We start from the raw sequence: 18,650 nt of genomic DNA, 5'->3' as shown, positions 1-18,650 counted from the left end.
TAACAACGTTATTTTTAATTATTTTCTACAATAAAATAAACCTCTAAGTTATATATAATATCACTGAGTAGATATATGTATATTATACAATATATACTCAATGAAAGTGTTATATACTTGAAATGTTTGTCTTATTTACAATTACTATAATACCACTATCAGAGAACGTGATATATGCAATGGTATGAAATCAAGTTTCAAAAAAAGATTTATTTATTATTATATAAAAAAAAATCGTCTTAAATTTTGTGATAATAATCGTTATTATTTGTTATTATTTCTACCATTTTATGCGAGGTATTCATAATTATTATAGTTACTTTAAAAAGGTTTTAATATGATAATAAACATCGTCGAGTAGCGTATTAATATGTATATAATAACAGACTATATTATTTTAGTATATAATAATTGTAATTTAAAGTATAACAGAGATATAATATTTTTACAACGCGCCTTCTAAACATTCTTACGTAAACAGCTCTTGATGTGAATACATTTTATTTCATAATTACAAGGAGCTGAATAACGCATATAAATATTCTCCATTTACATCGTTTTTGAACATATTGTTAAAATAACTAGGTACATCACAATATCCAATATTTTCACCATTAGTATTTTTTAAATTTATTGTGTCATATTTTACTTAGTAATTGCACGAACTGTGTAGTTTGTAGCTTTTTTTACTAAACATTTCACTCAAACAGTAAAAATTTAATCGTTAATGTCTCACCACATTCCAATTCATCATAGATTAATGAAAAATATGTTTACTATATAATAACTCATATGTTTATATAATACATATAATCCACAAAATGTATTTACATCTCAGAAATATTTTTATGTAATACATCACACAAGTATCCACTTTATACAGTAAAAATTAGAAAAAAAATCGAATTTACAAAAAACTTATTGACGGGGACAAACACGATACGTCGGTATGGGTTATCATTCTATACATATTATGTTCAATTGTATGCATATATTACGTAAAACTTCTTTTCAAATATTTGATGCGCAATGGTACACACAAACACACACACACACACACACACACACACACACACACACACACACACACACACACACACACACACACACACACATACACACATCCAAGAAAAGGGAAAAGACGTAGGAAGAAAAAAAATAAATTGGATCGGATAACGTATATTATATTTTGATATTTGAATATTGATGACATTTATCCAGTTTGATACCTTCACTTTTAATTGGAAGACTTACATAACTTTAAGCAAAATGTAATACGTTTTGTTGTGACAGTTCTCCGGATTTAAAATCTTGTTGTTGCATTGAGACGTAACTCTAATTGCATTCATTGTATTTTTTTCCTGTCTCTCAATGTGTTAAAAATAATTTTCAAAAATAAACTCTAGATTATACAATTTGTATTACTTATTTAAAGTTGTTTTGAAACGTTTAACAGCAGTATCAAGTTTTACTTGAATAGTAAATAAATGGAATTTTGAATACATAAAAATTCTACTTTGTGGTACAATGCATGCACGTGCAAACAATGATTTTGGGTAATCATCTTTAACAACCACCTCAACAATAGGGCAATTTCGTTTAAAACTATTAATTAGTTGTTTAGACATTTTGAATAGCATTATTTCGATAAAACTACGCCTCGATTATTCACAATATCATTATCATCTTGATAGTTTATGTTCTTACAACAATAACGTTTAACAAAATATAATGATAGTAGAAGATCGTAAAAATATTATATTTATGACGAATTCAGAATAATGTAGGTAATAATATTACAATAATTATATTGTAAAATCTGTCGAGCATACAACACGCGAATATGAGTAGCAATATTGCATAACCATGACGCCGTGTTACAATTGTAATGTAAACAAATTAATACATGTACGTGTACGTGAGCGATCCGTATATTAATATTATTTATATTATATTACAGATAGGACACTAACAAACCTTTTCGAAACAAACAAAAAACCGTATTGATTTTATTTTTGCCGATTGTTCGGACAGCAGCAATATTTACGGTTCACGCGACATATCGTGTCGTTGTGTTTTGAGATATTATATTATCATTATCTACTATAATAATTGTTTTGCGTTTTTTTGACAGACACAAATTATGATCTTTGAACCACGCCACCGACATATAGTAATGGTCAAACAAGTGAGTGTGCCGTACAATTTCAATGGTGTCAAACCTCGAAGGCTTTATTTTTCTAGTGTTAATGTTGTTGAAACAATATAAAAGTGCTCGCAAAATATTCGCATCCACACTGATTATGGGAGTAGTAAGAGCGGGGAGTGGTAAACGGTATTTAACACAACATAATAATATGAAGGTATCGTCGCGGCGCCGTCAAGTCGGGTGGACTTTTCAACAAAAACGAGTCCGTCGAAATTCTCATGCGCACAGTACGTACGTATAAATACATACTGCAAACAGGTCATAGGTTTTTGGCCGCCTATCCTGTAGGGGTTAATCAATTTCTGCTGCACCAATTCAGAAATTAGTTTTTTGGGGGGAAAGGAAGTTGATTCGAAATTTGGCATCCCTAAATTGATGCCACCCTAGGCGGCTACCTATTCTGTTACCACATTGGGCCGACACAGATACGTGGCATTATAATAATTTATAGCTGAATACTTTTTAATAATTTATTCCCGAGTTTCATTATTATTACCTGCTTTTCGGCCACTTGCCGAGTGGAAAACCGTTTGATGAATGAATCCTCTCTCTGCAGCGTCGGTTTCGATGTCTTTATTGTCGAAGATATAGCACTGGACAACTGCACTGTGGTTCTGAGTTTCATCCATCTCTGATTGCTCCTGCTTCTGCGAAAAATTCGAAATGCAGAGTTAGCTCACGCATAAACTATTTTTGAAATTAAAATAACTTCCAGCCGGGCTATACGCAGTCACGTAGTCGTGTGCAGTTGAATACATACATGGATTTATAAATTGCACATTAAAATTAGTACCTAAATATAGAGATCACGTAAATATCTTCCACGGCGTGTGTATATATATATATACTATACATTTTAATCATGATCCTTTATTTACACACCCATAGAATTTTACAACAACAAAATATTTTTTAGCTAGCTTATTATTGAATCGAAATCACTATTATTGGATGTTTGGTTAATACAATTCGATTTATTGGACTGTTTAGTGCATAATTAGTATTCCATTTATGTGCCGAGAATAGAGGATTAGTAGTGGCATTAAACGATAGGACTTTGAAGTCCCCCAGCAGTGCATAGTGGTGTAGTTTATAGGACATTCTGTTTTACCCACTATTCGTTTTTGCATAGATTCCGTTTCACTTTCATTGGACTTTCATATATTTTAGACATTTGTACTAGAAAATACGCACCACGACCATTCCTAACGGTTTTTGGGTCATGACTTTCTGAAATGCCATCATTCTTAAAAAATATTATATTTACATATTTTCAAACTTATTTTTAGGGTTTGCTGTAGACTAGAATTCCATATACGCATATTATATACTATACAAACGCGTATTCAAGAATCGATCTAACGAGTGCGTTATATAAGTCTTCAAGACAAATGAGATTACTGAGTACGCAATAATCGTGTTTCAAAAAGTCCACAGTCTTAAGTACCTTAAGCATAGATCGTGTTGATGTTTGTACTAAACGTTATGACGAAGGACATATTATATTAGTGCACAAAAATATTAAAACGCTGCCGTTTATAAAATCAAAACTGGTATGTGTACACACTTTCGGAATATTTATGAACGATCCATTAACCACATCACACACCATTCAAACCGCACAGACTGAAGTATGATAATTATTAATTACATTCCCGGGGGACTGAATACTCGTGCACTTTATCGGATCATCAGCAAACCTTAAATGGTTGCATTATTTAAATGTTTTACCTAGGTCGTTAATGAATAGCAGGAACAACAAAGACAGTGAAGTCAAGTGCCAATGCAACTAATATAAATAAAGGCTTTTCAATTTTGTCCACGAGAGAACGATTATTAGATATATATGACAGTTTCCTCACTTAAGCACCTCAAACTATAAAGATTAGTGATAAATAGATGATTCTAGGGGGCCATCCTATATAGTTTGTGAATTTTCTCTCGTGAACTCAAACACAGCTGCTTTGTCATCCATCACTCGGTCTAAATCGCAACGTGACTCGATGATAATAAAAAAAACCTCGAACTGCATATATTAAATATTTTGTTTCAAGACCTTTATGCATGAAGTTTCCTGTTTTCTCGTGTATAATTAATATTTTGTCTGAAAAAGTTTTAAGCGAAGGACCTAATAATCTCTAAATCATAATATTCACTCTAAATTGCGAATATTTAGTATTATTCTTGCTACTATTATTATTATTATTGCTGTCATCATCTACAATAATAGATAAGCACTATACTTGTATTAATACTTGCATTATGAATATTATGAAACACGGTATAGATACTAAACAAACTAACAAATTTGTGGTATTTCATCGTCTAAAGTTACGATGGTAACTAAAGTAACCTAAGAATAAACGAAGAGCGTCTATGTAAGTGGCTAAATAGGTGCAATATTTGCATATACAAATCATCATGAAAGACGAAAAATATAATATAAAGATGGTGTTAAAATATCTCTACATACAATAAAATATATATATTGGTCATGGTAATGTGGCTCGAGGGAAATAAAACAATGGTCTACAGTACGGTGTATATAATAATATATATTGTCCTCTTTGCATACAAATACGTATTCGTTAAAAAAACGTATCTAAAATATCTTTCGATCAGTTTTTTTTTTAAATTGCGTTCATTATATTTTGTCGGTTCAGTATATATTGATAAAAATACGTAATAAAACACCAAAGGAGAATATTATAATCTCTTGAAAAAAAAATATGTTGCTAGTGCGTATACTCTCAAGTACTGACTACACTGGACGCCCACTTCAATCCAGATGGCTATGCTTAAAATCACATGTTCGGCAAATTCACTTATTGCATAAAATATTGAAATATCTTACGATGAAAATCGTCAATATTTTTAAAATAAATCAAGAAGGTACTAATTCAAGTTTGTTCGTTGAAAAGCTTGGAACTATTATACATGTTTTTTTTTTAAAAAAAAACTAATTATTATTGTATGCGTGCCGGGACTACGAAAAAATGTTTTCTATTCCTTGGTGGTAGGTTTATATAGGGTTTGTGTACGCTGTCGAAGTAATACAAAAAATAATAGATACCTTAAAAAATAAACATTTTTTTCCATTTGCTTACGTCAATAAAAATAAAAGGATTGTCAAATGTGACTTATGTAATAGTTTTTTTTTTCTTTTACCAGCGGATGTAAGAAACCCTAAAACAGCGATTCTCGCGATTTAGTTATGTAGAATGTTTATAACGCATTCATATTATTGTTAGTAAGTATCGATTTTTGGAACAAAAATTTCGCACAAACTCCATTAAAAGTTTTGTATTTCAAGTACATGTTAACAAAACTGTGATGATATTACAAATTGTCACCAGAAACGCATTGAATCGTTTAACAGTCGAATCGCACCAAATAAGATATTGTTGATAAGTTTACTTAAGAAAATTGCACACATTTTATAATCTCTCGAACAGTGACGTCGTATGCTTATACCTAAGTACTAAAATTGATTTTTAAGTTAAACCTAGTTCATTTTGTTTTAATTTTCGTATTATTAAAAATTATACATAAACTACCGTTGCAAACGTTCTAGTTCTAGTACATATGTATATATGTATGTATGTATGACGTATGTATGTATGTATGTATGTATGTATGTATGTATGTATGTATGTATGTATGTATGTATGTATGTATGTATGTATGTATGTATGTATGTATGTATGTATGTATGTATGTATGTATGTATGTATGTATGTATGTATGTATGTATGTATGTATGTATGATGTAAGTATGTTTGTATGGTGATCATAAAAATTACAAATAAACGTTTTAAAAATAACGAAACATAAATTAAGTGTTTTATGGAAAATGTTTAACCTATATTTTTAAAATTCTATTCTCGATTGAATTAAACTAATTTGTAATGAACAAAACGTTTATTTATTCCTTCAACATACAAACGCATTGACTGTTATTTTTCTTTTGTTAATAATATGTAACACAGCCTATACCATACTATTAATAACTATCGACATTTATTTAAAATAAGTGATTCATTTAACCGTTATTGCATTATATACGCACTATGCCAGTCCATTAGTATAATATTCCGGTATTCATATTTTTTCTTTTATATTAATTTCGTATTGAATAATATACATTTTTTTAATCAGAATCTTTTCATGAAACACTAAACCTGTATATCAGTTCAATAGCTGTAGAACACGTATCAAAAAATTATATTTAACTATTTTAACATAAAAAAATACTGGCTCTTTAAGTAGAACCAAAATTCCTAAATTACAAATTTAAAAAAAACATCCAACAATCATTCATTTACAATGAACTTAAATTATATCTTTAATTATAAAATAATTATTTAATTTCTTTTATAAAATATATTAGTTTATAATGAAACTATATGATTATTGTTGTAAAACAACTGTTCTAGTAATTTCGTAAATGACTGGTTTATAAAAATTAATTTTAAAATCAACTGCAGTAAATTAAAATACTTATAATTTTTTGTATGTATTATTTACATTGAGTCATTTTCTCAATTTTCAAGTCAATTTTTGATTTTTTTCAAATACATATTATTTCCTACATGTTTTTACAATACAATGCACAATACATAAATATGAACAAATTAGTCGTTTTAAATTATTTCCAGATAAGTCGAATGAAATTCTGAAGATGAGAGTATAAAATATTGTATTAGGCATAGCACTTAATACTATTTAACCGAAACACGTGTGCAATATTGCTTTTACTCAATAGGATTGTAAATACATTTAATCGAATTCCGTAGAAGAGAACTCGATCCCAGAACATTTCTATGTTTCAAAAAATAATGGTTTCTCTCAAACAATTAATTTACCTAAAATGTCTACTACAATTGACCTATGGTGCGCAGATTTACGAGGAATACCGCCTGCTCTTGTATTATAATATATCAGCAATACTAAGCAGATTCGGTAACCGTGTACTCTAGTGCTATTTATAACAGATAACTTTAAATTGTTTTACAAGCTATTTGAATACAACGTATACGTATATAGGTTATAAATAATGTTTTACTTAATGTGTCTGAGATATCAAGCTTTTAATGCTATATATTTTGATTTTAAATTGTACGCAACAGTAAATAATATTCCACGACGCGTTTATAGAAATGATCTATTAAAAAGTTTTACAGTTTTCAATACATTTTTGTGAACGTTTATTATGATTATCATCATCATCGTTCGAATATCGATGAAACTTACTATATGGAATTAAGTTGATCCTTCCATGTACAATATCATTTCGTAAAAAAACTACGTTATAAAAATTCTTTTTGAAGTAGTACAAAATATATACATCATAGTTTACGATCGACATACTACACAACAAATATTGAAAAATTGGCAGTGTGCCATGTTACAGTTTTGTATGAACTAAAATCAATAATTTATATGATAACCTTCAGTATATTCTTCTTCTTTTCCTTATGGATGGAAGAGTTAAATCAAATGTATCAAATGTAGCGAAATTTTAACAAAAAACGTATAACACTCGATAGTAATAATAATTCAATGAACAATATTAAAAACCATCAATAAATAGTTAAATTAATAAAACTGAGATGAAAATAAAATGTATAATACGGTACTTACGGATTTTTAAACAATTAATCTTTGCCATACACAGAAAATTCAAAATACTTTCATCGTTACAACATACAGGCACACTGCATTGAAGAACCGTCGAAGCTGTGTCATTATCATTCAAAGTTTGTTATTGATGAAGAAGCTCGTCAAATTAAGTTACAGTCTTTTTAGTTTGTATGAAATGGCTTATCAATGAATAATATACTAATACTTATAGTTTTTTTTCCAATATGAAATCAATTAAATTTTATGAAATAATTAGGTTAGTATTTTTGTAAAGACATTTAAAATTAAAAATATTGTTTTGGACTAGTCTTTAAATTCAACAGTTACTAATTAATACGTGTGTAGGACAAGTTATTCATTTAATTAATTTATCCATTTTAAATTATTGTTTAATGATGTGAATGAGAAACTATTTACTTAACATTTGAAAATGTTAAAAACGACCATTATACACTATTTTCAGTTATTTTACAATCACAGTAATCACATGATATATTGATATCAGTACAGCAAAACCGAATTATCAGATAGATAAAAATTGTTGAAGTATTTGTTTTAAAATCTGAGATTTACGTATGATCTTTATTGCAATATACGTTCACGATACATATTTTTTTCGTACATATATATAATAATTTAGTTAAAATTATTACATGAAACAATTGGGGCAATGGTTTATAATATCTTTCATAAATATCACATACTAAAGAAACTGTTCAACTATCTAAGTATCATGAGCTATTAACTAAAGTTATGTATTAATCCAAAGTCAAAGGAATAAGGATATTGTTTATATAATTTACGAAATAATCCTTCTGAACCACTTATCATAAACTTTATCTAAAATAATATTTGAGATCTTATAGATATTGGTTGACCTTTAAACATAATTTTTAAGTAGTAATTCAAAATTATTTTTAAAAAAAATGTTCAAGATATTTCGTAATGAAATCGTTTAAATTGTCATAAAAGTACTCGTGGTATTAAATGTGTACAAAATGTATTAATTATATTCTCAATCTAACAGATATGCAATATTATAATATCTAACAGAACTTATTTTAATTATTTAAAAAAAATGTCTATTTAAGGTTAAATGTTAATGATAGTTATATAGCATATATAAATGTAGCCGATATAAATATAAATTAGTCATTTATTCATGGCGCTTATTGGTGCAATGCAGGATTATAGTTTGGTATGAATCATACAAAGTCACGAACAAATAAAATGCATATTTATAGTCAATGTCTGAAATTAAAAAAAATAAATTAATATTCATACAATTAAGTACTTGTGTAAAGCATATTCTGCAGCTGGAATAACGATCGGAACACATTATGTACGTAGTATTGCGTATATTATGTACTTTGAAAGTCAGCATCATTATCACAACAAATAGGTATTTCAAATGTTCAATGAGAAAGGATCACTAAAATAATAAAATTAATTAATTTTAACTAAACGTTTAAAATATGAGAAAAAAATGTATAAAACATATTAAGTCAGAAAATGAGAATCGCGGGAAAAATTGAATTTGTTTGGATGTGCATTTAATATATATTGAAGGTCTTCTAATTACAAAGAAAAATTCAGATGACATAATAATAATTTACTGGAAATGATTTTCAGCGTTGGAAAATGGTACTCTTATAATAATATACGCATTGTATTAATTCAATGCAACATTTGAATTATAATCACAACTATTATCGATCTTGCGTTCTAAATAGGTACCTCAGACATGTAATACCTATGTACAATGTACATTTATCAATGCAGAATTTTTTTCTTCGCTGTCAGGTTTCTTATTTTTGCAACAAAAGGAGTTGAGTATAACGTCGGACGTTGTACTATATATCATATATTATGTATGTTTTGATGATTGTTATCTGCATGCCATTCTAATCTATAACTACGGTCTCGTATTCCATGGTATCTAGGTACCTACAATAATTATCGAATCTTGTTTGAAAATGTCATAACAAAATCTACATTTTATATTATATCTATATGATAACTCATTATCGTGAAGTGTAATCCAACGATGTGCATAAGTAATATACGGGGTGATTTCCCATAAGCATGCTCCTCATCCCACTGTTGTTCTATAATACTGCAGTGATATGATTGTTTTTAAATTTTAAGTGAACCTTAAGACCATATTTTTTAAATAGTTAGATTGTTTTTACCACCCAGGGAGAATCATATGCCGAAACAAACTTTTTATATTCAAATAGAAAGCACCCTTTTTTATTGTAAATAATTAATAGAACCATTTTTCAAAAATGTTGACGTATCTCAATCGAAATTCAAACTAGTAGTTTCTGAGTTCTTAAACTTTTTGTTCAAGGATATTAGACCATAAATAATTATCTTACATAAAATTTAAATTAGATGTAATATTTGTTCTAGTTCTTATTATACACTTTGACATGGATAATTTTTACAAATGATGAAACTATAATAAGTTAATATAAACTACCATCATTTTCAAATCATCAATATATAGCTTACATATCTTTTAAAATAGATTGTTAACATAGATTATTACTTATTAGGTACCCTTAGTATAATTATTTAGGATCCTTCGTATCTTTAAAGCTTAATAAATAATTATTCAAAAACTATTCGTTGGAATTTCGGTTTACATTAGGCACTACAACATTTTTGAAAAAATCAACTTCTTAAAAATGTGCACCAAAAAAAGGGTGGTTATCACTTAAAGATAAAAATATATATCTCCACAGACCATATTATGTTATTTCTTGAGTTGCAAAAAATCTGATATTTTAGTATATTTAAAAATTTCAAAAATTTCAAAAATTATAATATGAATAAATTCATTACTTAAAGCAGAAATGGGCGTGCTTGGTGTATAATAGTAAGGTAACATACTGTGAAAATGACAATTTTTTTATAACCATATTAGAGTACGAGATTAATACAATTCGTTAAATCAAGTTTATCTACAAAACGAATGCCATTGTAATGCATATATTATTTTTTTAAGAATTATAGGTTTATGTGACTGCATTACAGTATACTAGTATGAATGTATATCTAGACGAAACTCAAAGTCAGTTCAAATTTGGCAAAGTAAGTGATCTAATTTGACTCGTTCTTATTTCAAACCAAAATTATATATATTAAGAGGACGCCTCTCAAGCATTTGTTGTCTACGTCTTACAACATGGCAAATTATACGTTCTTAATTATACATTTTAATCTATAATTTCTAAAATTAGACGGAATTTATCTATTAAAAAATTTAAATGCAAGAATATTATCTAAGGCATCCGGCAGGACTTTATTGATATTATTATTTTTAAGTAAGTTAAGATCACTTTTGAACAGACGATTTTGTGTACATTTTAAAATTATCAGAAACATAATAAATCAATAAAATCCTTCTAGATACTCTAAATAATATTCTTGCTTTTAAATGTTATAAAAAGTAAATTCAGTCTAATTTCAGAAATCACCGAGTAAAAATGTATTATTGTGAACGTAAAATTTGTCATGTTGTACGTTTGTGAAACAAAGACAATGAATTCCCGTGTAGCGTCCTCTTAATTAGAAGTGATCAGATTTAGAGAAGTTCAAAATTATTTCAAGAAAATGGGGCTTATCACTCTAATGGATTTTCAGAATTACAGGTGAATAGTCTTTTTCACATTTATACTAGATTAATGTATTTTAACGGTTGTGAAAATGTCTTAGTTCCTTGAGGGATAAAGTTTAAAATTCCTTTTCTGTCCTTCTATCAAATAAAAACGATATAATAACTAATCCTAACTGCCTATATAGATTTTATATTAATATAAGTATATAACATTGAGCAATTCAACACAGTTGTGTTGATAATATAAATTTAATAAACAAATAAAAATTAATCCTTATCAACCATTTCCAGATGTTAAAATTACTAAGCGTGAAACAAAACATCCATATAAAATATGTAATTTTGAACTATGCATGGAATCCACTACTTTTTATTTTATTTATATTTTAATTTTTAGTATGTATCGGGTTAGATTAATAAAATACTAAAATTATAGCAAAGTTTTTATTGGATACTTAAAATTCTTTATAGAACTTTAAATAGTTTTTAGCATACTGTTATCTACTATAATGATTACCTTATATTATTTCCACTTCTATTATGAGTTATAAAGTATGAAACTTAAGGATATTTTTAGGCTTTACAGTTTAAACTGGTAAACTTTTTGGTAAAGCATATTATTCATGTAGAAAATATAATTTAACTATGTTTTGAAATCGGCAATTTAGAAAATCTTAAAATTTATCTTGTGTTACAACACTTTATTGGATATCAATGCAAAAACTAGTGACTTGTAAATATATTACACAAGAAATAAGCCTAAGAAGTAAAAACTTGTCACAAAGATGGATTACCGGCCGTTCCATTCATGTATATTCAGTCTAAGTTACCGATGCGGGTACCTATATCGTATCGATTGTTCTCGTGGGCGTCTTGATAGGACGTGTCTTTTATTTCGTCCGTAAATATTGTTTCCTTAGGGTAGGGCGTAGGCGTCTAAGTCATATATAGAGAGACGGACGTGGGACATAGTTGACGAAATGCCTTAAAGGCGTGCCGGGCTTTCGAGTGGAAACCGGCATTTAGAAACATCTAGATAACCTACGACTGGACTTACACTAAAAAATGATTATATCCAATTCTTCATAATAATATAACGAACAATTTTAAAAGGCAAGCTGTAATTTATTTTTTTATTTTTTAATAAGACTCTTAATAGAAGCAATTTTAATGTCTTAATAACGTATTTGGATTAACAATAATTTTATTTGGCATGAAAATATTAAATGAATAACTTAGTTATACAGGATCTTCAGTAGTCTAATTGATTTTCCATTTACGCAAGAACCTAGTACAGTAAGACAACTATAGTTAGGTAGGTTTGTAGATATTGAAACATTTTATAATATTATATACGTGCTATATTTGTATGATAATATATTTATTGCAACAATTAATGAGAAGAACATGTGAATTGAATTGTTCTATTTTATTATTTAATAAAACGAAATATTTTTAGTACCTATCTATTATAATGCTAAGAAACACATTAAATGATTTAAACATCCAACAAAAAGTCTGAACATTATAAAATAAATGTTTTTTATTTTATTACGATTCTTAATCTACACTATGTTATTAAAAACCAACATTTGTAGCTATATTGTTTTGTTTCTTTTGTACTTGCGTCAATAAAACATGATTAAACAATGTTCTAGATTTAACAGACATAAATACGCGCCTAAGCTGATATCGTTTCTAAAAATAACTTATAACCGAATTTAACAATAGATTATACTTAGTCGTTAAAAATTAAATATATTTATTGGTGTATTGGCTATAACTGTTCTACTTTATTCACACTATGTATAATAATATGCATATTGTGCACTACATGCGCGTTTTAAGATACTTTAATAGGTACCTCGTTGTACTCCCTTCGTCCAACCAATCTATAAAGAATAATAATTTTAATCTATTTTTCCAGCTCTTAGACAATTGGTGAAATATTTAAGCATACGTGTAGACATAACCGGCGTCTCGCTTATTTTTTTTCTTTTCGATTCTTTATGGTTTGATACGAGTAATCTAGAAAGTAAACGCATGAGTAGAGAGTATCATACGCGAAAAATTAATGGTTCTCACTATATATCTTTAACAGCGCAATGAACATAAAAGCATTCAGTGTAAACTGTTTAACAGATAAACGTTGAAGATTAAGTCGTGAATTGAGAATGTATATAGAATCAGTGGTAAAGGAAAATTCCTCTGTAGAAAAAATAATTGAAAAATGCTACGGAATTGATACAACATCCAATCACAATATGTTACCTACCAAGCTATTCGTATTCGTTTTGTATCTTCAGTGTAAATAACATATTATAAGTTATGTCTCCGTTAAAAAACAATAATTGTAATCTAATTTACGGCAGTTAAAATATTGCGGTGAAACCCTAAACAGCTTTAGCATGTTGAAGGCGATATCGCGATTGTAACATGATTTAGAATACTGTGATAACTAAATTCTAAACGGTTAGAATTTGATAGGAATATACGACCAAAGGTTTCATATACATTATTATTATGATGGCTTTCAGAAGATCGAAAAAATTAACATAATTATCCACGAATACCGATTTGTCATGATTCGTGCACAAGATTATATACCTATATTATCATGTGTTCAGCTGTCAATTCAACACTAGGTAGGTACTCCATTAAAATCAAATAATTAAAATGCAACCAATAAGAATATAATATTCTAATAGCATGATGCATGAATATAATAAATTACTTTAGTAAATATTTTAGCTTACTAAATGATACCATAGTCATTGTATCCAAAATTCAATATAACTATTACTTCTTAAATCTAGAGAACAGTTTTAAGAAAGCTTCCTCCGAATATTATATATATATATATTTTTTTACATCTATAAAATCACGTCTGTAGAAAAGTTCTGAGACTCATCTTTCAAGTGTTATAGTCAAAACTTAAAAAAAAATCTACGTTTTTATCGATGCCTTGGGAATTTTTATGACAACCAGCAACCTGAGTCTAACTTAACATCGCACCACTTTGAAACTTTGTTGGCCGTTGTTTTCGAAAATTGTAGGAAATAAGACTACAGAATTATTCTTAGGGATTTATCGTTTCAAAGAATAAGGTTTAATGAATACAAATTAAACAAAATTAACAAATTTTTACAACATTGTTCAGTTATTTTAATTGTTTTCTTATGGCTATCACAGTAAAAATGAATTTAATTTTGCATTTAACACAACTATTTTAATAATTAAAACATAATTAAATATATTATGCTTTTGTTAAAATTAATTACGTTAACAGAAAAATGCACGGCCCCATAATATAACTACGTTTATATAGGTAGGTATAAGATATACCTAACATTCCATACATTATTTTTTACTTTAATTAAGTTTAAACAAACAAAACCTTTAAGCAGTGACATTATTTATTTTGTGGGATAAACTGTACGAAAAACGTTGCAAGCATTAAATTAAAGTACATAAAAAAAAATGCAACATATAATGTGATGCTCATACCTAAATGTATCTCGACATAATGGTAATACAGATGATTCCACACGTTTTATAATAGACATTATATTATATTATTGGACACTCAACCAATACAATCGTCTAAAAACGGTGAAAAAATTATTTTTCAGCGCATACATACAACACTATAAACCAGCATTGGCCATCTAGGACATATTACTTTAAGTATTGCGTATGGAATACGAATGAGAACGTGTGCCCTATCAAAGTCAATCAATAGGTATAATATTTGCTGCTTATAAGTTACAACAATCTATAATACTTAAGCCATAAAATAATACACGTCATAAAGACATAAAGTAATATTTTCCTGTAAAACGAATACCAATACTACATGCTATAATGCGATAATACTATATAATATTATATTGACCATTTAATTAAAATAAAACTTAAAACACAGCTCTTATAAATAACATACTGTATATATAATATAGATAGGTATATAGGTACATATATCATAAAAAATATGATTTCGTTTAATTTTTTAGCTTATTTTGATAATTCCAGGAATCAGGGTATGATATGCACCGTGGGGAATTGTAAAGATTATTCTCGTTTATATAAAGATAAACGAATGAATATTATTGATATTAATACTATTTGTGACTTAGAGATTATAAAGGTATAAAATACGCAGAGATTTTAATATCAAACATAAAAAACATTTATTGTTTGGGTCAATTAAAACGAATTAGCCGTTAATAAATAAATTTAATAAAAGTGATCAGGATTACCTATATTAATTTAGGGTGTATTTAGTATATGCTATTTAACATTTGTTAATCTTTATCGATTAGCAAAATGTGAATTCAAACTTCTTGCTTTATATACAGAGATCTCCCTTAAACAATCCTTTATTTGATACTTTCAAAATTAAATTGAAATTGTAAAAATGTTTAATATTATTTTTTTACGGGTGTATACTCAAATGAAAAATAAACTTTCCTCTAATTTGTATTATCTTATACAAATTGTATGCAATACAACCGGGTTAATTTGATTTTATTTCAATTTAATATTCAAAATGATGATGATATTTAATTAACGTCAAAAAATTATTGATTAAAAAAAAAGTATATAAGTGAACAAAACATGTAGTAGCTTATTATATTTCCATGAACAATTTTTTTTTTGACACCTCCACAATTGTAGAATATTTTAATATCATTATATTTTAATATTTGTTTTGGAAATATTATTGAAATACAGAGTGTTTAAAAATCGAATTGCGTACTTTGTAAGCCACTAATATATAGGTGTTCGATATAACAGTTAATATAATTCGTCTTTTTTAAGTGGTTGAAAACACAATAGTATAAGACCAATATAACCGGAAGTAATATTACCTGGATGGTACAATCTTTTCCACAGTTGTTGAACTGTTTTTGACATTGCCACTGGAGCTATCATTGGTATTTTTTGAGCTGGACGTTTCAGACGTAATGGGCGTTCCTGGCTTTATATTGTCCGTTCTCATTCCCGTACTGTCGACCATCATTTGTCTGACGTTAAACTATAATATAATGAAAAGAAAAATTATGATGTATAAAATACCATATTTTTAGAATAGTTATAGTCGATGCGTGGATATAATAATATAGGAAATATAAATGGCGTCGGTCTGCAACTTAATTTTATAATATTTAGACAATGAAGAAAATAATTAAATCGTTATTTCTATTATTTTATCCTTGAGCTCACCAGTTATTTGTATACTGAAACTATTTTACAAGCGATATGCAGGTATATAATAATATATGCATATTATCCATTTTATATTGTATTATATTATAGTGTTGGTAAAACATTCTACCGAAACCCTACAATAATTATCCATGATAATATATTATGCTAATACAACAAAAAATAGTAAATTTTTAATAAATAATTATTAATAATAAATAAAATAATGTTTAATATGTGAAGCGTTATCATTACACGATATTATTTTCTTTATTTTTATCGTACAGTAAGTCTGCGGTACTTAATCTTTTATTAAATAGTTTTTTCTTTTATAATTTAACTAGATCCCGTTACCTATGAGCATTAGCTGTTTGTAAGGGGGGAAAGGTTAGTTTAGAACACGCATTGTATGTGTAGGCAAGGATTTTGTTGCTAAAAATCCCGGGTGGTCAACCATCCGGAAGGAAGCAACGCCGGCCGGTACGTACACTCAGAGCGTTTCCGCAGATCGAGCGTACGACGGCGCCTCACCAAGCCCCTAAATAGTTTTATTATTATAATTATTATTAAGTGTTTATATTATGATAATTAAAATTAATGCCAAGGAACTTATAGTTACACATTTTAATAAATTAATATGTACGTTCCGATATATTACGTAAAACGTATCGATCAATATCGCTTAGTTTCTATATTGTAACTAAAGAGAAAACGTTTACCATATGGGTTTTCTTTTTCCCAGTTCAATTATTAACATTTCATTAGTGTTTATGCAATTAGAAACGTTTAAATTCCTCTATAACAAAGATGATGATTTAGGAAAGTCAAAACTAGTTTTAATAAAAAATAATATCAGTAGTTTTAAATTCTATATGAATTAATAGATGTAATATAGTTACATGGTATATGCTACATATACTTAATGGTAGTACCTACTACCTAAGCCTATAGGTAGGTACGTAATCAAATAATATTTTATATTATTTGGTAGAAGATTCTGTCTCAAATATTTTAAAATGAAATACAGAGTCTTTTATTTAATTTTATCTGTGTTGGCGAAGCTTAATTAAGAAAAAAAAGGACCCCTTCGTCTAAAATCCAAAAATAATCTCTTAAACTCTTGAACATGTCATTTCAATTAAACATTTTTTGCTCGTCCACATTTTTGTTAACTTAAATAAAATAGGTAATGCATTCAAAAAGTTAAAGAAAATTTTTTAGTCTTATTATGTCTGTAGAATTTAAACAGTTATAATATAGTTTGTCCACTATAAAATAGTAAAATAGGTGAGTTTAATTAAATTATACTCCTATACGACGCAATCGATGGCACTATTTCACTAATTACGCAAAGGATAATGGATTTGATACATTTTAAAATATTACTATAATAAATATTGAATAGTACCATTTTTAGCTATAAAACCTCAATATATATCTCTCTTGTCAAACAATGTTTTACGAGAAACATATAATAGTAATTTCGTCAACACAACAAATGGGTGTACCATTACAAAAACAAGTATTCTGTGACGTTTTATTTAAGTAATATTGGAATGATGATTTAGTGGAAGTTTAGGAAATGGCGGTCGTTTGTCGGCTAAACACAGCTGTTTCGTGATTTTAGCACCTTTTAGAAGAAAGTTAGGAAATTTCCACTCGAACTTATTCAAAGCCATTACTAGGTGATTGGTATTTCAAAGTACTTATGAAGTACAATTGAACTTAAGGCCAATGGTGAGTTGAGGACTAAAAAATTGTTTTTAACTAGGTACCCATTAAAAACTTCTGGACCATTGTATCTATGTAATTTGAACAGTTAATTTTTAGATTTCTACTAGATACTTGTGAACTATTGGAAATACTTTTCGCTTTATTTTGTTTTAAGTGGACGTCAAACTACAATTGATTGCGACCACATAAATAGCCAACCAATAGAAAGGTTTCGAACAAGTAATGGTTTAC

General features: G+C 27.8%; 1 protein-coding gene across 1 annotated transcript in view; it reads right to left on the bottom strand.

Annotated features, from left to right (window-relative positions):
- Positions 1-18,650, bottom strand: part of LOC111041161 — a 121,036-nt gene that overhangs the window by 57,540 nt on the left and 44,846 nt on the right. Inside the window, exons 3-4 of the mRNA XM_022325359.1 lie at positions 16,349-16,515; positions 2,706-2,856 (exon numbers count right to left, since the gene is read on the bottom strand). Of these exons, the coding sequence (XP_022181051.1) occupies positions 2,706-2,856; positions 16,349-16,515 (318 nt within the window). The remainder of the gene's footprint in view (positions 1-2,705; positions 2,857-16,348; positions 16,516-18,650) is intronic.

The sequence above is a fragment of the Myzus persicae genome, unplaced genomic scaffold, assembly GCF_001856785.1.
Source record: "Myzus persicae strain clone G006 unplaced genomic scaffold, MPER_G0061.0, whole genome shotgun sequence".
Lineage (NCBI taxonomy): Eukaryota > Metazoa > Arthropoda > Insecta > Hemiptera > Aphididae > Myzus > Myzus persicae.
This window is presented reverse-complemented; position numbering and strand designations above follow the sequence as displayed.